The sequence below is a fragment of the Desarmillaria tabescens genome, assembly GCF_030435595.1.
Source record: "Desarmillaria tabescens strain CCBAS 213 chromosome Unknown EV420scaffold_31, whole genome shotgun sequence".
Taxonomy (NCBI): domain Eukaryota; kingdom Fungi; phylum Basidiomycota; class Agaricomycetes; order Agaricales; family Physalacriaceae; genus Desarmillaria; species Desarmillaria tabescens.
In genome coordinates this window covers 340,261-359,843 of record NW_026848330.1, presented here as the reverse complement: position 1 = coordinate 359,843, position 19,583 = coordinate 340,261, and the positions used below count along the sequence as shown (strand labels likewise).

The 19,583-nt window shown below is 47.1% G+C and overlaps 6 protein-coding genes and 1 non-coding gene across 7 annotated transcripts; 2 read left to right on the top strand and 5 right to left on the bottom strand.

Annotated features, from left to right (window-relative positions):
- Nucleotides 1-1,952: 1,952 nt before the first annotated feature.
- On the bottom strand, nt 1,953-3,521 carry EV420DRAFT_1766246 (uncharacterized protein; the record flags this gene model as incomplete). The annotated part of the gene is made up of 10 exons (XM_060480871.1): nt 3,315-3,521; nt 3,145-3,213; nt 3,074-3,092; nt 2,842-3,021; nt 2,746-2,786; nt 2,640-2,698; nt 2,595-2,611; nt 2,348-2,541; nt 2,037-2,189; nt 1,953-1,988 (listed from the first exon to the last, which is right to left on the bottom strand). Exons 1-10 carry the CDS (start codon nt 3,468-3,470, stop codon nt 1,953-1,955), a joined length of 924 nt encoding a protein of 307 aa, XP_060328002.1. The 5' UTR covers nt 3,471-3,521.
- A 53-nt stretch (nt 3,522-3,574) lies between these two features.
- On the top strand, nt 3,575-4,339 carry EV420DRAFT_1559254 (uncharacterized protein). The gene is made up of 2 exons (XM_060473772.1): nt 3,575-4,043; nt 4,096-4,339. The coding sequence occupies exons 1-2, from the start codon at nt 3,979-3,981 to the stop codon at nt 4,298-4,300; spliced, it is 270 nt and encodes an 89-aa protein (XP_060328001.1). The 5' UTR covers nt 3,575-3,978; the 3' UTR covers nt 4,301-4,339.
- Nucleotides 4,340-7,401: 3,062 nt separating this feature from the next.
- On the bottom strand, nt 7,402-8,909 carry EV420DRAFT_1559248 (uncharacterized protein). Its single transcript, XM_060473771.1, has 9 exons — nt 8,695-8,909; nt 8,569-8,637; nt 8,498-8,516; nt 8,330-8,446; nt 8,171-8,280; nt 8,016-8,118; nt 7,769-7,962; nt 7,679-7,717; nt 7,402-7,625 (listed from the first exon to the last, which is right to left on the bottom strand). Exons 1-9 carry the CDS (start codon nt 8,875-8,877, stop codon nt 7,434-7,436), a joined length of 1,026 nt encoding a protein of 341 aa, XP_060328000.1. The 5' UTR covers nt 8,878-8,909; the 3' UTR covers nt 7,402-7,433.
- Nucleotides 8,910-12,039: 3,130 nt separating this feature from the next.
- EV420DRAFT_1482249 (uncharacterized protein) lies at nt 12,040-12,639 on the top strand (the record flags this gene model as incomplete). Its single annotated transcript, XM_060469876.1, has 4 exons — nt 12,040-12,091; nt 12,137-12,287; nt 12,335-12,459; nt 12,512-12,639. The coding sequence occupies 4 exons, from the start codon at nt 12,040-12,042 to the stop codon at nt 12,637-12,639; spliced, it is 456 nt and encodes a 151-aa protein (XP_060327999.1).
- Nucleotides 12,640-13,009: 370 nt separating this feature from the next.
- Nucleotides 13,010-15,205, bottom strand: EV420DRAFT_1749967 (uncharacterized protein; the record flags this gene model as incomplete). Its single annotated transcript, XM_060480308.1, has 13 exons — nt 15,117-15,205; nt 14,934-15,063; nt 14,746-14,839; nt 14,559-14,626; nt 14,387-14,508; nt 14,107-14,331; nt 13,949-14,038; nt 13,755-13,897; nt 13,550-13,705; nt 13,398-13,444; nt 13,262-13,340; nt 13,099-13,207; nt 13,010-13,070 (listed from the first exon to the last, which is right to left on the bottom strand). The coding sequence occupies exons 2-13, from the start codon at nt 14,979-14,981 to the stop codon at nt 13,010-13,012; spliced, it is 1,242 nt and encodes a 413-aa protein (XP_060327998.1). The 5' UTR covers nt 14,982-15,063; nt 15,117-15,205.
- Nucleotides 15,206-16,542: 1,337 nt separating this feature from the next.
- On the bottom strand, nt 16,543-16,640 carry EV420DRAFT_t178. Its single transcript has one exon. It is a non-coding gene; the product is annotated as a tRNA-Glu (tRNA).
- A 1,481-nt stretch (nt 16,641-18,121) lies between these two features.
- On the bottom strand, nt 18,122-19,406 carry EV420DRAFT_694800 (uncharacterized protein). The gene is made up of 5 exons (XM_060483131.1): nt 19,293-19,406; nt 19,208-19,241; nt 18,986-19,156; nt 18,751-18,933; nt 18,122-18,694 (listed from the first exon to the last, which is right to left on the bottom strand). The coding sequence occupies exons 3-5, from the start codon at nt 19,109-19,111 to the stop codon at nt 18,263-18,265; spliced, it is 741 nt and encodes a 246-aa protein (XP_060327997.1). The 5' UTR covers nt 19,112-19,156; nt 19,208-19,241; nt 19,293-19,406; the 3' UTR covers nt 18,122-18,262.
- Nucleotides 19,407-19,583: the final 177 nt, after the last annotated feature.

The following is a 19,583-nucleotide window of genomic DNA, read 5'->3' as shown; positions in this document are numbered from 1 at the left end:
ATGATCTCATCACAGTTATCTTGTTGAAGTTCTATTCCCAATCAATTAGGATTTGGCATGGAAATGTCCCAATGGTGAAACCTTGAAGAGCACCGTACGCTATCATGATATTCAACCTTTCCACTATTACCGCGGACCAGAATATCCTGGCTACAGTTTGTGGTTATCTCTTAAACCATACTATCACGTTAAAAATATAGACCAATGCGATCCCTGGGAGCTTTTCAAGCTACCGGTTAGAATAATTCATCCGTCACTCACACCAGACGGATGTACCGTACCATCCTGCTAGCCGGATTTGAATCCCTGGGAGAAACTGGTCGGCAACTATGGAACAACAAATTACCAGTATCTACCAACCGTCTGACTAGACATATGTTGTCAAAAACAGTCGGGATCACAGGACCGCCATGTCTATCTTCTGTGAATAGTTGAATGTCAGTCTCGCACATTAGGTCATAAGGACCACTCTCCAGAGCACTCGTAAGGATATTGAGTACCTGGGAAAGGAGCTCACGTTAAAGCAATAGCTCTATTGGTGCGAAAATAAGTATATGTACACGAACTCTGTACATATGGATGAGGTATATTACTGTTATAGCAACGATCAGCCTTAGCAACGAAAATGAGGGGACCCACAAACTGCAGAAGTCCAAGTCAATGCTAGCCCCTTGAATTTTCGTTCATTCTCTCTGGTAAGCTACCATGCCCGTCTACCTCGAAAATGCCTACAGGATCATCCCTTAGGTATTCCGTCTGCCCTAGCCTTCATGGCGCACGGAAGGTTGGGTAGGACGATGGACGGCCCGTTCCACCTGCAATTGCAGAGCATCTCCGCGTTAATGGGAATGCCAGGACAGTTAAATGGAACGCTCGAAGAATTTGTCAGAGTGGAGGAGGAAACGAATTCGTAGGCATAATAACTGAATGGATTGGCTTGCAGCACATCGATGATTACAAGGCATGCGGTTTTATCCTCCGAATCATTGATTAAGGTAACAACTGAAGGTATAGCAGGAGATCTGCGAGAGCAGGTGATCAAGTTTTTGGACGACTTCCCGTCAGTCAGTAGATGTGAACTATTTATTTGTGTAAGCTCGGTCCTTGCACATTTTGCCTTTACCTCCGATTTTTACTCCGCGCCAGGGATATTCTGCTGGTGCTATCTACGCGACCACTATTCGGCTACCAGATGGCCTCCGTAATCGATGCTCAAACGTATTCAGCAACCCGACCAAGCACACCCTAGTTTCAATCATACCCCATCGGCGTTTCTTGGATGCTGGGACTCGGATGGTCTGGATGGTCCTTTCACTCCTTGGAGGGACTGGTTGGCGGATATTGTGAAGACTGTCCTGACGAACGGCCTCCAGACGTGCTTGTCTTTACGGGGAAATGCGATCTTGCTGGATGATGGTCCCTCGTACATTGGGCCTACCACGGTTGGATTGGTGTCTTGAGTCAAAAGTACCGTCAGGAGCAGTGCAAGTTTTGGAGCGTACTCGTTGATGAAGCGGATCACCAGTGGAATTGGAAGTTACATAGGATTGGTGAGGAGATCGAAAATTGGATGTGTGGATAGGACTTGATTCTAGTTCGTATTATCACCTATTAGACGCGTAATCAATGATCTCGCTTCGTAATATCTCCTCCCCGTACATCTGGAGAGGTCAAGTAAACGCCTTTTGGCTTTCCAACAATGTTCATTGGTAATAAACAGGATATCTCGTAGCTTCTATTTAAGTCCGCCTCTTATACTTTCTGGACAACGACTATGAGTGCGTTTAAATGCTCGTTACTATGATTCCTTCATTCCGGCATTCAAATATTTTCAGTCGGGAACCAAAGCTCGAGACACTGAACACAAATTCCTGCCTTCACTTCCTCCAGCGATAGCTACCCTAGTGGAAGATCCGTGTGAGTAGCTTCCTACCCATACTCTTGAATCAGGGCTAAGCGCTGTCGATGTTGCCCATGTATCGGAATAACTGTATCGTTCAGACATAGTAACAAACTCCAGGACTGAACACACCGACCTTATCGATTCCCGCATCACTCGTCGTCATATTTTGAGCGCTATGGCCGACGCCAGGTACCCAATCAAAGGTAGTGAGATTCGGTATACCATCCATGTCTTCCAGCTTCGCAACGAAATTCTGTCCCCTTTCTAAACGTGTGTGTCCTTGTGTCTGCGATTGTATGATTAGTATCCGAATGAAGAGAAGGGGGGAAGACACTTGAAAGTATAAGAAAACTCGCCTGTGCTTGACATCGGGTATCTCCATTTCCGTTATCTTCCTAAAAGGATTTCTCAATGAGCATCTCAAGAAAGGAAGCCTGCACGTACCAGTCCCCAAGCGTAGTTAAGTGTGCGGTTGTAATATCTCTTAATAATACCATCTCTTCCAAGAGTACGAGCATTTTCGGTTGCATATGCCGGGAAATTTGATTGCAGCCCGTATTTAAACTTATCGTAACCTTCGCATGCGTCGTTGGGAATCGGGCGTTCCGACGTTAGCCAACAGAGCGATGCGGGATTGGCTGAATTCCGATCAGAACACTTGTCGTCCTGCCTACGGAGGAGTAGCACTCACCGACCCAGAAATGCAACCTATCATCATCATCAGTAGATATCCTACAAAGCTGCGTAACGCTGAGCCATCTGGCTACCGGCAGAGTGACCTCCGACGACGAGGACCTGCAAATGAGTACCAGATTTACGTACGTGATAAATAAAGTGCTCACCTTCAGATTCGGATAGACGCTTCTTTCCATATAATGCGCGACTAGTGCATCCAGGATATCGAAACTGCTATATCCAGACACAGAGTCGGGGCCGACGTTTCGGTGTCCACTGATCCATGTCGTGTTTCCCCATAAGAGCTGCCCCCTCCTGTGCCGCGCCCGCGTTTAGATCAGCCTCGGAGAGGAAGCATGGACCCGTGATGGATATCTGGCTACGTTGGATGGTCGCGTCGTTATAGGTGGCGTTGTAGAACGCGTTGTTTGCTACATTCCAACCTACAAGAGGTTAATGAGTAGAATGGTTTGATAGGTGGTAGTAGGTACTCACTAGACCAGCAATTTCTTTGCTATCCAATTGCATCAGTAGAATATCATCTCTGATTCAGACATATGATGCACCTTCCCCTGCAAAACAATGACTGCCCTCGTGACTTCGGTCGTGTCCAAGCCAGCAGTTTGATAAACAGGCTGAGGAGTTTTTATACATCAATGAGAGAAACGATACGAGTACAACGAGAACTTGCTAGATATGCTCCTTTATCGTTATTGACAACCCATTCAGGATATACAGTAGCATCAACAACCTCTGGAAGCCATTGCCAACCTTCATCGCCGGATCCGTTGAGTCTTGACTGCGGGGTCCAGGACTCCAGGTTATGCTGTTGTGTGAGTGTAGTAGAAGAAAGCATAAGAGACACAAAGATGAAAAGCGATACGAGCTCCATGGCGCATCACGTCTCAAGTGCCCACGTCGGCAGTTTATTTATAGGTATAGGCCAAAGAGTCGGACCTAAAGTCGGAGTTTGATTGATTGAATTAATTCCCTGCATGAGCGTCGAGGTAGCTTGTGCAGTTCCGAGTCCTGTGTATACAGAATTCGGCCCATGAAACCTGAGCTTTCATTTCTGGCTGTGCTTTTTGCTTACTCTCGGAGGTTTCAATTCTCCCGTTCCCCCCCCCCTCTTCCGGCTAACACGTGACCTTCTATTACTCATTTTTCTTACGGTTTCTACCGTTCTGAGTCCCCGATGCCATATGTTTCTTTGCTGTAATATCTCCGCACCCTCATTTTTTTCCGTCTATGCGTTTCAATTCGATGCCATTTTGCCTACGACTAAGTGCATTTTTATTCATATGTTAACATGTGATCCCCTGCCTTAGTAGGCTGTTCGTCCTCTGTTCATCGGCTGCACCTCTTGCTTTCATCCCCGCCTTGTCGGTCCGTGCGTTCTTATGCATCGACCTGGCTCTCTCCTACTCTCATTTCAGCTTTTCCTTATTGCGGTATGTCCTACCAGGTAAGCTTGTAAGGTCGCTCTCTCAGTCACCTTCTCACTGTCCTGTTATCAGACCCGGTGTCGCAGTTTTTCGGTTACCCTCTTCCCTAATACGGACTCTTTATTGGAACTTTCGCATTCGTCGGACTTTCCATTGGACCCTTCACATTCGGACGAATTTCTATCTACTACATGGACACCTTTTCTTTTGCTTTCTCCACTCATGTACTGTATTTACCGGCTCAGACACACGACGCGCTGAAAATCGGATGTTTTAGGCCCCTGGAGACGTTTCCAGGGGGTGCTTTTGGCTACCATCTCAGTCCTAAGTGAGCGACGCAATTAGAGACAACCGCTAATAGGTTATGATTGACGAGTTTCACTAAGGGGGTAAGTGAGAGAGCGATGTGGCTCCTCTCCGTGCTGCACTGTCTTACCAGGAACCGATCGAGAGACAATTGCGAGAACCCGGCCTTCGAGCAAGTGTCGGGTTGAAATTTCCGTGAGGATCCCGGTCCCCTAGATAATTTGATCTGGCATCCTGGTGCCAATCTCCGTTCTGCCCTCACCACAATTAGACTTGCGTAAAGCAAGCTTTAAACCCATTCAATTTCAGCTCCAGTGTTCTCTGCCACATTTTCATCAATATCGCGACAATGGACAACTGCACTTCAACTATGTCTACGCTCTCATACGCTCTCTCCATTGAAGAGAGCGCTGAGATTTGCTGATTATTGTCATCTAAATAGGCCCGAGGAAGCGCAGCGAGAGATCGAGGGTAGCCATCGATGCGTAGGCCCTAGCGAGAGGATGATATGTGAGTTCGCGATGTGTTCATATTGGGGTAGGTGAAAGGATCCGGCGCCGAGTGGAGGACAATGTTCTTGTCGTCGAGTTTTTATTCTAGATGACAAACATCGAAAGGATATCCTGCGAGAAAGGGTCAACCTGAAGAATAGCGCCCGCAGCAAGGTGTGTGCAAATCGTTCGCTTCCGATCGATGTCCGTATTTGTATCCGTACCCATGCGGAGCTTCACGGACTAGTCAAGATGGACGCTTAACCGCTCATAAGGGCTAACTACGGCGGATCGGTTGGGTCTGGAAGAGAAGTAGACGTAACTTTAAGAGAGGGACCTCGGCATCGAAGTCGTCACATGATACTGTTCGGTTCTCGCCAGAGGAATATCGCCAAAATATCGCTGTCTCGCATAGCTGCCTCGCGTTTATGGAGAATTGGGTCGAGCTGCTGCAGTTTGACTCAACGTCGCACGAGGAAGTCAGTAAGATGAGAGAGAGGGTAGTTAAGGTGGGCCGTACCTTGATAATATGGATCATCTCTAGGGGCCCGAGCTCCTCTGTCATTCTACTGTAGTATAACGCAGCTGCGTCGGAGAACTGTTGCATCCGAGAAATATAACCGGCGCGAATTCGAAAGATAATGTACTTCAGAATGACAGATGTCGCGACAGGACATTTAAGTCGGTGCCAGGATCCGGTGTATGGCCTCCTCAGGGGAATATCGCCCTCTTCGTCTTTGTGAGATTGCCGACGGTACCCAGAGGCCAACAAGTTTGCGTGGAGTGGGGGCGATCAATGTGCATTTTCAAAATATCTCGTCAGACGCCAAACGACGGCGCGCGGAAGAACAAGGTTCTAGGAATGAATATGGAAAAGCTACCGAAATGACTCCGTCAATGCTATAACCGACAATCACTTGCTATCATATCGCATTCGCAGACAGTGTGTAGCAGCCTCCTTCGAAGAATATAGCATTTTTATTACAGCTATACGATGTACATCTGAGACATAGAGTTAGCAATGCCGCTATCGCGGGAAAGGGTGACAATGTATGAAGAAAACACACAGCATCACACTGAATAAATTCCTCGCGAATGACACCGTAGATTGTGGAAGTCAGACGCGTGTTTCTCTCGGAGAGTGGGAGAGCTGACCGAATTAAACTGTGTAATCCACGCAGGAAAACCTGCCTAGCTGACCAGCCTATCAACCGGCGCTTCGCGTAGAAGGAACCCGTGAGCTTCTATGTCCCATGGGCTGCTACATCGAGGAAAGAAACCATGTCCATATCTTCGTTGGATCCGGAACGGAGAATCCTTGCAGAATTGGGATATCAGAAAAGACGAAGTCAATAAGGATACAGATAAGAACGCACCGTGTTACATGCACACGCGTACGACCAGAATGTGCCAAAGAGAAGAAAACGCATTGCTTCAGTCCAAAAATTTCCTGCGCCCTCTAGAATCCTTTACACCCTCGACCTACGACAGTCAACGACCCGTTGGCGCGATATACCATGCTAATACTTATACAGATTCCAATGTAGCATCCTAGTTGCCCCAGCTGCATTGCTGAGGGCCAATTTGCGGCGGTGGCTCTACATAGGTGGGAAGATACTGGCGGTGTTGACGGAGCGAGGTGCAAGTTACCTGAGAAAGGAAGGCCAGTCGGAGCTTTAATTAGGGCGAGAGTACCCCGGACACCGAACGCGCATGTACCATCGACGCGTTTCCGTGGAAAACTCTCTGATCAACTGACTCTTTCACGCCGCCTGCCTCTTCCTAGCCTTTATTCTCAAATTTATTTCTAGCAAGAATGAGGAGAGTGGATGGGTCTGAAAATGACGAAATGGGCACCAGATATAGCGTGGATGCGAAGATCTTCGCTATTACATGGTTTAGAATCACTGTAATCCGTGGCGACAACCTCACTTCCCTCTGAGAACCCATTGTATTGATATGATTCTACGACGATACATATACGACAGTCTAGGCCGGTCGTCTGACTTTGTATCGTATCGATAACAATATGCACATCATAGCTTTAGGATAAGGATGTGTTCCTTAAATTGGATACGATCATTACGACCTTACTGGGCGGTGGTTCCCCACTTGTTGATGAAGCGGATCACCAGTGGAATTGGAAGTTGCATAGGATTAGCGAGGAGATCGAAAATTGGATGCGTGGATAGGCTTAATTCTAGTTCGCATTATTACCATTAGACGCGTAATCGATGATCTCGCTCTGTGATATCTCTTCCCCGTACATCTGGAGAGATCAAGGAAATGCAATCTCTCGGCTTTCCAACAATGCTCGTTGGTGATAAGCAGTATATCTCGTAGCTTCTATCCAAGCTGGCCTGCTATACTCTCTGGACAATGTCCATGAGAGCGATTAAATGTTCAGTCTGATGAATCCTTTCTTCTATTATATTGATGCTCAACAAAGCTGAAGACGGTGCCGTGGGTTTCCTCCAACTACAGCGACCTCGGTCGAAGATCAGGAACTCCATCACGCTGTACCCCATGAAGGCAGCTTCCTCTCCATGGAATGCCATTTGATGGAGTCTAAGGACTGTTCCCGCTACCCATGTACCGGAATAACTGTATCCTTCAGACATAGTAACAAACTCGAGAAATGAAAACGCCTACTTTATCGATTCCCGCATCACTCGCCATCATATCCTGAGCGCTATGGCCGACGCCAGGTACCCATTCGATGGTAGTGAGATTCGGTATACCACCCATATTTTCCAACATGGCGACGAAGTTCTGTCCCCTTTCTAATCGCGTGTGTCCTTGTGTCTGCGATGTGATCAGTATCCAAATGAAGGTGTGAAAGAAACTCGGAGACTCGCCTGCGCTTGGCATCGAGTATCTCCATTTCCTTGGTCTTCCTAAGAGGATTTCTCAGTGAGCGTCTGAAGACAAAAAAAGTCAGTACATACCAGTCCCCAGGCATAATTTAGTGTACGGCTGTAGTATCTCTTAATGATACCATCTCTTCCAAGAGCACGAGCATTTTTGGTAGCATACGCGGGGAAATTCGAATCCAGCCCGTACTTGAACGCATCATAACCTTCGCATGCGTCGTTATGAATCGGGCGATCCGACGTTAACCAACAAAGCGATGCAGGATTGGCTTCAATGCCGATCAGAACATTTGTTTACTGCCTACGGAGGAGCAGCACTCACCGACCCAGAAATGCAACCTATCATCATCATCAGTAGATATCCTCAAAGTCGCGTAACGCTGAGCCATTTGGCCACCGGCAGAATGACCTCCGACGACGAGGACCTGAGAATGAGCATCAGAGTTTTCGTACGTAATAAATAAAAACAATGCTCACCTTTAGATTCGGATAGACGCTTCTGTCCATATAATGCGAGACTAGTGAATCGAGGACGTTGAAACTGCTATATCCGGATACAGAGTCTGGGGCAACATTGCGTTGTCCAGCTGATCCATGTCATTTCTCCCCATAAGAGCTGTCCACCCTGCGCCGCACCCGCGTCTAGATCAGCCTCGGTGAGGAAGCACGGGCCCATGATGGATATCTGGCTACGTTGGATGGTCGTGTCGTTGTAGGTAGCGTCGTAGAGTGCATTGTTTGCCGCATTCCAGCCTAATGAATGTAATGAGTAGAATGTAATGAAATATGGTAGCAGGTACGCACTAGACCAGCAATCCCTTTGCTATGCAATTACGTCAGTGGAATAACATCTCTGATTTAGAAATACAGCGCACTTTGCCCTGCAAAACAATGACCGCCCTCGTGACTTCGGCAGAGTCCAAACCGGCAGTTTGATACACAGGCTGACGGAATTGCATATATCAAAAAGAGATATGATAAGAGCACAGGGAAAAACTCACTAGATATGCCCCTTTATCGTTATCGACAACCCATTCGGGATACATGGTGGCACCAACAACCTCTGGAAGCCATTGCCAACCTTCATCGCCGGATCCGTTGACTGCGGGGTCCAGGTTATGCTGCTGCGCGAAGGTAGAAGAAAGCATAAGAGACACAAAGACAAAAAGCGACCTGATACCCATGGTGCATCACGTCCGGCTGCAGACGATGCTCCAATTTATGACCTCATAAATGGCCTGCGGAGAACCAAACACGGAAGTAGGGAAAAACTCGAGAAAGAACCACCAATTCCGCTCTCCACTTTATTTGTCGAACGTCTGTTTGCTTGTGATGGAGAGATGGATTCTCATATTCTAAACACGCATTCGCGTTAGTATAGCGCAAAGAATTTTAAGCAGGAAACGCCACCCATATGTGTGCCATCGATCTTCTTCCCTTCGATATGCCAGATGGAGTGTCGCTAGATCCCCAACGATAACAAACTCGACGTTCATCATTTTACTATCTACCCGAAAGCTAAAAGCTGAGAAGGGTTCTCTGAAAGGTTCTTGATAACGAAAACCAACAAGGATGATATCACAACCTTCGCAATGATTCAGACGGCCAGTCAAATTTGACAAAGACCAAGAAAACGACTAACCATGGTCAAGGGGACCGAACATGTCTACTATTGTGCTTGGCTTTGATCGTTAAACTCGGAGGACAAGCTCTGATCGAAGCCTGTGTTAGTCTCCTCGGGAGAGAAAACCATGAAAGGACGCGAATTGGATCGGCTATGACTGAATTTATAGAGAGAGAAGTTTATGCGTGTCCCCCTAAGTGGTTTTACAGTCAGAATTTCTGTCATCTAGATCTTTAGCACGACTTACTAGTTAGCTCTTTCCCTCAGTTCAGGGACTTCTCTGGATTGTGGTGAACCGTATGCGAGATTGCTTCCAGTAGTCCCTGCACGTCCGGCCTTAGCCAGCATTTTCGTCTCTCTCCGTACAAAAAGAGAACCGGGACTTGGTAGAGATGGGCGCGAGGAAGCTCAGCGAGTGATCTAGGGCAGACATCGATGAGTAAAGGAAGGCCTATGCCCCAGTGAGGTGCTCTGCTCTCTTTGAACTTGGTGATCTGCGATTGGCAAGTTCTAACTCCTTCGGTCATTCGCTATCATATTGTGTTTGCGAACAGGGCGTAGTAGCCAGTATCGAAGAACATAGCATTTTTTATGGCTACACGAATATAACATATATATCTGGTACACGGAGTTAGCGACGTCGTTATCACGCAAAAGGGTGACTACGTACAAAGAGATCACACAGCCCTGCACTTAACGAATCTCTAGTGCTATGACATTCTGGATTGCGAAGATCAGACGCGTATTTTTCTACGGAGTGGGAGAACTGACCGGATAACGGATAAGCAATAAGCTGTGTAATTCAATGAAAATCCTTTCAGGCTGACCAGCCTGTCACTCAGCGCCTCGGGAACCAGTGAGCGCCAACGATACATAGGACACTATCCAAATAGAATATAAGGGCCTTCGACACTCGTGAGGTAAGACACCCTGCCTATTCGTCGTTGGACCCGAAATGGAGAATCCCTGCAACATTGATCATGCATTTATGAGCAAAGACGAAGTCAAGAAGTATATAGACAAGAGCGCACCATGTTATATACACACGCATACGACCACAACGTGACATAAGGCAAGCAAATGTCTCACTTCAATGTGAGGTTCTCCCGGGCCCAGACGCTGCTTCGAGAATCTCTTCGCATCGTCAAAGGCGGTCAACCACCTCCAGCACGAGTCGCCACTGGGAAGCAAGTTCCTCCTAATAACTATGATGAGACAGATCAATGAATGGTTGGCGCGACATACCGTGCTGATGCTTACCCAAAACAGTATAGAGCAGTACCCTAGGTTCCCAGCTCTCCGGATCCTTATTTTGCAGCACGTCGACTTGTGGCGGTAGCTCTACATATGTAGCAAGATAGTAATCGGGTCGGGAAAACGAGAAAGAGAAAATATGGAGCAGGTGGGTATAGTAAAAGCGCGGTGTAAGTGAAAGAAAGGAAGGAAGGTGCAAGTCGGAGCCTTAATTAGGGCGGGAGTACCCGGGACACCGAGCGAGCACGGACCCTCGACGCGATTCCGTGGGAAACTCTCTGATCAACCGAATCTTTCACGCCGCGCCCCTTCCTTCTATGCAGGCCAGTGCTAGGTATTCTGGAATCAATTTCGTTAGCTCTCTCAGAGCACCGTTCAATCGAATATTCCGTGCGGAGCCTTCTTTGCAGGCTGTCATGACTTCTTGGTGACTTGCTCGTGTCTTTAATATCCCCGGTTCTCCGGTCCTCATCATAAATTCAGGTCTGGCCGTCTGTCTCATTTATTTTTCTTCCAAGCTCATTGAAGTAGCAACCGCGCCGATACTACGTCGCACCAGGCACATTGACCCAGAGGCGCTGCCTGACTTGGAACGGTACCAACGTACTGGACCTATGCGACCATTTTCATTGCCTGTTATGATTTACTTCTGAGGATATAATGGGATTACATCCTGCGAAAGACAAGAAAGATGCTGCTGGGTCTCTGTCTCCTTGACTCACCTTCCATCGACCCGAGGGTCGGATTATACCAAGGATTCAGAATTTTGGCGAATCTGACCTGGCACTTCCAAACTCCGGATGATTATCAATGTCAAAATGACAACTACAATGTAAGTAACTAGTTTGAGATAATTTCCTCATCAGAGTATCATATACCTACAAGGGATGCACCATGTGTAGACACGCTGACAACACGCTGAATATAACTTACAATACAAAGGACGTTACAGGGGAGTTGGGCAGGTACATTCCTTTTCTCTAGGAACCAGCGCTCATAACATACTCAGTCGTATAGAATGCCCTACACTATTAATAACTAAGGGAGCGGCGTTGACGGTGACACCGCTACTTGTACCTGCCAAGCTTGAGCTTCAGTGGCAGTGTACAAGATTTTCCGCAGCCTGTGGACTAAAGTAGATCCTCTCAAGGTAACATTCTCGAGCGCTAAACCTTCACATTTTGAGCTGAAGCCCTGACCCAGTTAATTCAAGGTCCCCACTATCCATGCCGTTTTTGTCTGGAATCATGTTTTTCGCGAATGCCGTGGCTTGATTGGGCGGGGCCGCCACTTCTAATCACCATACATCGCCGTGCCTCATCGAAACGCGAAACCGTTGCTGTAAGTGTCTGTCCGCGTCCTGTCTGCACTGTCATTGATTCATATCAAGTTCGTATTAGACGCCTGTAAAGCGTATAAAAAAAATTCAAATCATCTCCCTCTCCCTTAGCTCTCTTTCATCTCAAAAATGATCTCCACCCGCTTTCTCTTTCTTGCCACCGGTATTTTGTCTACCGAAGGTATGCATACTCTACGCTTTTCTACATCTACACTAACGACACCAGTCTACGGCATGTCTTCCCCTTCACCCAGAGACGTTCCTACATCCATCGGCCCTCTCCTCTCCCGCCAATACAGCGGTTCCACAACATCATCCATTTCCTCTGCATGCGTGGACAGCTGCGCAATCCTCTATGCCCTAGCCGTGAGCTTCGCGTACGCCTCCTCCCCCAATCAAACACCCTAAACCTTCCTTTCTACAGAACTGCGCCGACGATGATACGTGTGGATGCTCAGACTCATACAGCTGACCAGTATGCCGTATGCATGGACTGCCAGGTCCGGCTGAATAATAGTCTCCAGACAGAAGCGCAGCAATGGATGGACAGTGAGTGTTACTAACTTCTCCTCCCCGTCTCAATGATCTGAGAGCTTTCTAGCTTATGTCGATGCATGCAAAGAAGTGGGTGTCGCCGTAAAGAGTCAGAAGATCAGCGGTGCGGGACGGATCACGATAGGCGCTGGGGCGATTGGGGTTGTGTTGATGACAGTTCTGGCTGTGCTTTGATGTTCCTCAACGTTATGGGAATATATTGTATCTCGAGGACATGTTGTGAAATTCGACATTGGCTCAGCATGTAGTATTTATCGTCTTATTGCAGAGATACATTGATTTCTATGTCCGAAATACCTCGGGATAGATATCTTTGGTTGGAATGATCAGTCATACGTGCTTGCGTTCCCACGCAAGAAGGCGACTCCCAGACCCGGGCTGGAATAGCACCAGGATTATTATGTTTTTTCCGGAAAAGACGTCGAGATGTCTCTAACTAAATCTGCTTGGGCGCAAATTGGGAAGTAAGCGAGAATGACAATAGTGAATGAGTCTTCAAATGGCGAAATGGGAATCAGATATAGCGTGTATGTGAAGATCTTAGTTACATCATGCTGTAATCCGTGCGGACGACCTCGCACTTCCCTCTGAAATCCCGGCGTATTCTGTACGGTTCTACGACGATACACATACGACAGTCTAGGTCGGTCGTCTGACGTCTTCAGGGTGTGCGCCAATCCAACCAAACTTTTGGCAAATGCCCAATACTTCCGTGCGCGATGCTTGACTTTCAGTGCATCCACTATAGGCTCATAAGTCTCCATACCGTCGTAAATTATCGTGGTAGGACACTCACTAAAGTCGCCCCAGGTGAGCTTTCCACGAGAAGCGTCGTCGGGGTCAGCGAATAAGTACAACCCGACCATCATTGTAGACTGTTTGATATCCAAGTATTTGTTACTTCAGATTTGAAGAAATGCCGGTGGACTCACAGCGATGCATAACAAGACAAGGCAAGGCAATATTCCGAAAAAATCTATTCATCAGGATTTAGGTAAGTAGCAGAAAATACACGAAACAAACGCGAACCGAGGATGGTTCCTGCATAATTTCTTTGAGTTCATGAAACATAAAAGAAGTAGATGGATGATACCAAAACCATCGGGAGCACCAGGCATCGAAGGTCGCAGTTGAGTGAAAGCAAACACAGTCCCTATGGGCACTACGAAGATTTCATGTCGTTGTCGGAATCCACAAATAGCCGTAATGACAATGAGAAAGATCATGAGAGTGATCAACCCTTTCCGCAAATTAGCACGCAAATCCAGAGCATGAGAGATAAAACGAACAAAATGTGATCGTAATGATGATGCAGTACGCTTTCAGGGCATCGCTACGTTGCAGAGTTACTCGCAGAAAGATCAGTGGGTCATCAATGTTCTCTTGGAAAGACGGTTCTTTGTTTTTGAATTCAGCTGTGATTTCCAGGTCTCTGGAATAATATCCCTCAGAAAGTTTACTGCGAGGCCATAGAGAACCTTACGCAGCTAATCCGGAAGTGGAATCAATGATAAGGGAGACAGTGTCATTGTTGGATGCGTCTTCGGCAAAGGCGAATATATCGGCAAGATAACTGGTTTAGCAAGTTACGTGACTCAAACTAAATGAAAATGTCACGGTCCTGAAAATAAAAACACATACGAATCAAAAGGATAGAAAACAAGACTTGCATGGGCGTCTTCCACTGTGACAGTAGTATAAATATACTCCCACGGGGGGTAGATATTGACATCGGTCCGAAAGTTGGCCACTTTGGCATAGGTGAGGTCGTGGGCGTCCGCAGTCGCGTTCCAGATGAACGTCGGACTCGAGGGTCGGTTGTTAGAGGCGGGGCTACCGCCCTCGTTGTCTGACTGAAGTAAATTCCTGACGTTGACCTATTAGCATTTTCGACTCCAAGTGACAGGCTAATGACGCTCACGTATCAAAGAAGATGTTGACATCCGTGCAATTCGAATGACAAGTATCTCTAACGACGCTCCAGAGCATGATCATGGTGGTTTCAGCGATATCTGCGGAGATGAGGCTAGCGTGAAGATATATCTTCAAGACGTATGTAAGGGAAGGACACAAGTAAATGAACATGGTCTTACCGCTCTGTTCTCTCCTGTTCCTGTATCATCGACATACGAGAACTCGCCTTTGGGTTCCACCAGGAAGGCTATCATAAAAAATACCACACAGGCGACCGCGGCAAGGAATAGCGCACAAATAACGAAGCAAAGACGAGTTTTATGTGGGTTTACTCGTCCGAGGGGTTGATACCTGACCATGACTGACAGTTGAGCGTGAGTCCGGGGATGTCGCTAGAAGCAGGACTGAAGTAACACGCTTTATAGGCTTGGTGATGCATTCTCGTACGTAAACAGACCGGCTAGGATGTTTGAAGTACTTTCACCTCTACAATACGCGTGGTATGTCAAGGGGGAACTTCATGAAATGAAATGGACACGCATGACGGTACGCACTTGAATATCTTTCCCTCGCAACTTGCTAAGGAAACCGTTCCTATCCATAGCTTCTGAAAGCTCTCTCTTGAATAAAGCAGCGACGGTATTCCTTCCTGCTAATTCATCGTTCTCTAAACCATGGATTTCTCTTGAATAGCGGGTGGCCATGAGTAGAAGAAGATTCATGAGTGATAGCCGAACCTTGAGGAATTCACGTTTGGCAAGATGTGAGCTGACCTGCTGTGTGGGGACTTCTAAACATACACTGGTCGTGCACGCTCATGTTAACGAGGTGTGGAGGGTGTACATAACCGGAGATGCTCTGCGTTTAGATAGAAACTGGCCATCATCGGACATGCCGGTTTCGGCATCCCCATTACCACGGAGCCCACGTGGTTATGCCTGCCCTAAATCATGCCTGACAACGTTCTTTTTTCTTTTCAACTTGTGCGAGTCGCAACGAAACGAGAATCTGTTGGAATTAAGCTAAAGCTAGAGATAATTTATCCTCTTGACCATTGCAAGGGCCCGGTCACAAAATCACAAGTCCATCACGGCACCAGTTTTGTTTTATTCTCAGGAACTTCTAGGACCGAACAGGACTCTGCCGAAGCAGCTTCCTTTGCTACTGCTGACATCGTTCGTGGCTCACATCGATTTCAAGCTTCTTTCATTTCAGGTTTCGGATACATAGTCTGGCCTTTCTTATCTTCTTCCATGGCTCCGATGCTCTCACAAGTCTGCTTCCATTTCGTTCGCATCGTGTTAAAGTCCACCAATCCTACCCAGAAATACATATTTGGGAGGCTGTCAATAGTGTGCTGCATTGTCTCCTTTTCTTCACCAGCCGAACATCCCACGCAGCTGGGTTGGTACTTGGATCGTTCGGCTCAAGAATCATTGGGGATGGGGAAATCAATGTGAAATAGACACCTTCAAAAACCTTTTTATTTTCGATTGCGGAAGTATCCTCCCAAGTCTTGGGCATTTCCCACTGTCTCCTTTAAATCACCTCCCAGTATTAAGATTCCCTCGTGGAAGAAGTGCCCTATTATGCTTGTTCACCTAAATCTCAGCTCGGTATTTCTAATTCGTTCTCCATAACCGGAAATAGGGAACCAAACGCTGTAGCCATTTCTGCGAGACACGATTGTAAATCCTATATGAATCACATCGATTATAAGGACTGCAAGGCTGGTACTGACACGTGTGCTGTCCACTTTACTTTAGGTTTGCATTCCAAGCTTCATGCACAACCCTAAGCTTTGATACACCATGGTTTGGGGCGAGTAATTCACCTGCCCACGTAGTGGAGAGGTTTTTGTCGAGAGGTCACTATATTACTCGATCCTACAGGCTACAGCATTTATATGTTATGTAGAAATTAAAGTACAGTTCTTCAACGGTTTTCAGCCAATTACACCGCAAGACAGAAAAATGTGCAGAAAACACAAAGATATCTGTATTCGTGTTGGCTGCCTGCCCGTAATGCATACTTAAAGTAAGTAACAGAAAAATACATGTACTGTTTTAGAGGACAGTATAAAACTGTAACTCTCTCTGTGGTCTTAGGCGCAATCACAGACCGGACTTCGAAGTGCAAAAAGAGGCTGTATGCATCCATCAGTTCGGATCCGGGGAATCGAACCCCGAGCTACAGCGTAAAGTGCCGCATCGACATACGTCAATGAAACGCGGTAATGTTAGCCATTACACCATATCCGACCCATTGGTTGGTACTCTAAGATCCTTAATATCTCAGTATGGGAATTCCGCTATCTCTGTCATCGGCAAGACACAAACCCTAGCTGTTTCGTCTTGTTTCGTTCAGTGCCCAACCAGACTCCATTGAGCCAGTTTCATTGTTACTTGCAGCTCTCCTTAAATGCGAAGGGAGAATCTCACAGTCCATCCTGAGTATTCGAGCAATTGTACGTGAAATTTACTATCAGGCTGTTCGATAACACAAGTACCTCAGATGTGTATCCAAGAGTCATAGCGCCCACGGGCTCCTACTCATTTTCAAAAAGCAGAAACAGACGATCTTTATATCCATTGTTCAGTGAATACGGGACACCTGGGCGAGAGGCGAACAAAAACAGATCATCCAAAGGTATGGAATGACCATGTACGAAAAGAAGCACTGTTATCATCGACTCTGTTAGGGGGAATTGAACCCTTCCCGTCAAACGCTACCATTGACCTAACACAGATCTCTTCCTGGATGATGAAATGCCAGGCACGATAACGCGCTGAAAGTAGGATTCTGTTCAGGATGTAAAGCAAGACTTAATATGTTCCCAAAGAGCCCTGTTCATTGTGACAAGCGGCACCGGATGCAGGATGTCGAAACCACGCACAGACTCCGTATTTACGACACCAAAGAAAAACTTGTTCAAGGGCAATACGATTCAGATGCAGGGAATCGAACCCAGTGGGGACGCCAATACACCATTATCCAAGGTCGCTCTTCATTTACCTACTACCGCCATCCCGCAGCACTGATTGGAATATCAACAGGTCAGGGAGCCCAGAATGTTCTTTTCGGGTCCGTCAGAGTTTGTCGATCCTGTAGACTCGCACATATTTCAAACGCGAGATGAACTTGCTAGAGAGAGAAAAACGCATTGTTCAAAGCCAGGAAGCAGCCGTTTTCCAAAAGTACTTATGATCAAAAGAGGCACCTTTAAATTGGATAGAGGGAATCGAACCTCGCCCTTCAAGAGTACGACACGATACCATTGACCACTACTCCTTATCCGAATGAGTACCACGGATAAACAATTCCTTATCTTCTCGTCGAATTCCATTCTCAAAGGATACCGGAATAAACGTTGTACACCAGACAGGGAGAAAGCACGCAGGTGCCCAAGTCCCCATACTTGCACTCTTTAAGAAAAAGTCCACGATGGAATTTTTATCTGGATATGGGGACTCGAACCTTGATTATGACTACCAATTAGCTGTCATACCACTTATACTTAGTTGATTCTTCCCCTGTTCGTAATTCAATCCTGAACCGCTGGTTAATGTCATGGTACACGGAAAAGGTGAGCATTTGATTAAGGAAGTCTTTGTTATCGATATGACGAAAAGCACGGAATGAAAGTAGATGCTCGCGAAGCGGAGATGATCGCCTGAACGGTAGATAGAGGGGGTAAAATCAATTTACAGACCGAGAAGAAGCGATGCCGACTGCTAGCTGCCAAAAGTTTTAGTAGGTCGAATGAATTTATGAAGCAATACAGGTAATAAATAAATAACCGTCTAAATGACGACGATAATTCTGAGGAATAACATAAAACAACCGGACATGTTCACCATACAAATAAACGTCTTTATCCAGCTCACCAATACCCCCTCCTACCCATCGCAGCAAACCCAGCCCGCCTCTGCGCACCCTTAACCTTATACTCCAAATCCCTCCACGCCAACTCCGCCCGAACACCCTTCTTCTTCGCAGCCTCCTCCAACTCCTTCGCACCCACATTCTCATACTCGTGCACCCGGACATTCCTACCTCGTCCGGTCTTGTACGTTCCCCTCTCCCCAGGATAGGACAACCACCTCAAAGCCGGGAAAGAGTCCTCCCGGGTGAGCGCCTCGGCAAACGCCTTGCGCGTCGTTCCGCCGGTATCTGTGTCCCCGTTAAGGTCGATCGACTGGAGGCGAGGCGCATTGGAGAGCTCGCTTAGGATGAAGTCTCTCGAAGGGTGGTTGCAGCCTCCAATATGGAGCGACTCGATGGAGGGGAGGACATTTCGGAGCACAGCGTCGATCTAAATCATTAAGAAATGTTAGTGAGTACATGAGGAAGGTTGAAGGATAGTTATACCTCTTTAAACCCCATCGTCCAGGCTTCGAAGCTTTTCAGACTTTTCGCAGATCCCGCAAACATGGGTGCCAGTTTTTCGAAATTGGACATACAGCGCTCGAACGTGACCGATTCCAATGCGCACGTTGCTGGAGGGATCGTTGAACAGTCTTCACTGCCATTCGTGTCTCCAGCGAGATAGAGCTGGGAGACGACTGTTCAGTATATGCCATAACAACCTACTGATAATGCTCACAGTCCGGAGGTTCGGCCAAGACGAGACCAATTTCATCAAGCTATACTGGCCGAAATCCGTACGCGCAGATGTCGTGGCATGGTGAGAAAAGTTCTCGAGACTTTTTAGCGAGCACAATGCAACCATGAGCTTCTCTCCGAGACAATCCGAATACGTGTCAAGGTGACCAGACTAAAATTACGCGTCAAAGGCGTGTTCGGTCATGAAATGGACGGCACTCACAAAGTTGAGAGTCAGGGTCGTAAAGTTAGGCGTCCTAAAGGCGACTTTAAGTAAAGATACGATACGCAGTAATTGGAAGACTTGCCGTTTCAGAAGCTCAGCGATTTGCTCACCTCGTTTACTCTTCTCTTGATACTCGGCTGTCGAGAAAGAGATCGTCTACACACGCGCCAATAAGGCTTCCACCAATAAGACAGAAGAAGACAACGGATACCAGGTCCTTCGCGTCCTTTCCCGTGCCCCTCCCAATCAGCGTTGTGATCAGCTTCTTAATCTCCCCTTGTCCGCTGACCGTGAACGAGGTTTCGGTATTGGCGGTCTTGGTATCAACTTTCGGCATCGTGTTGGCGGTCGATGCGACGTCGAATGGTGGTGT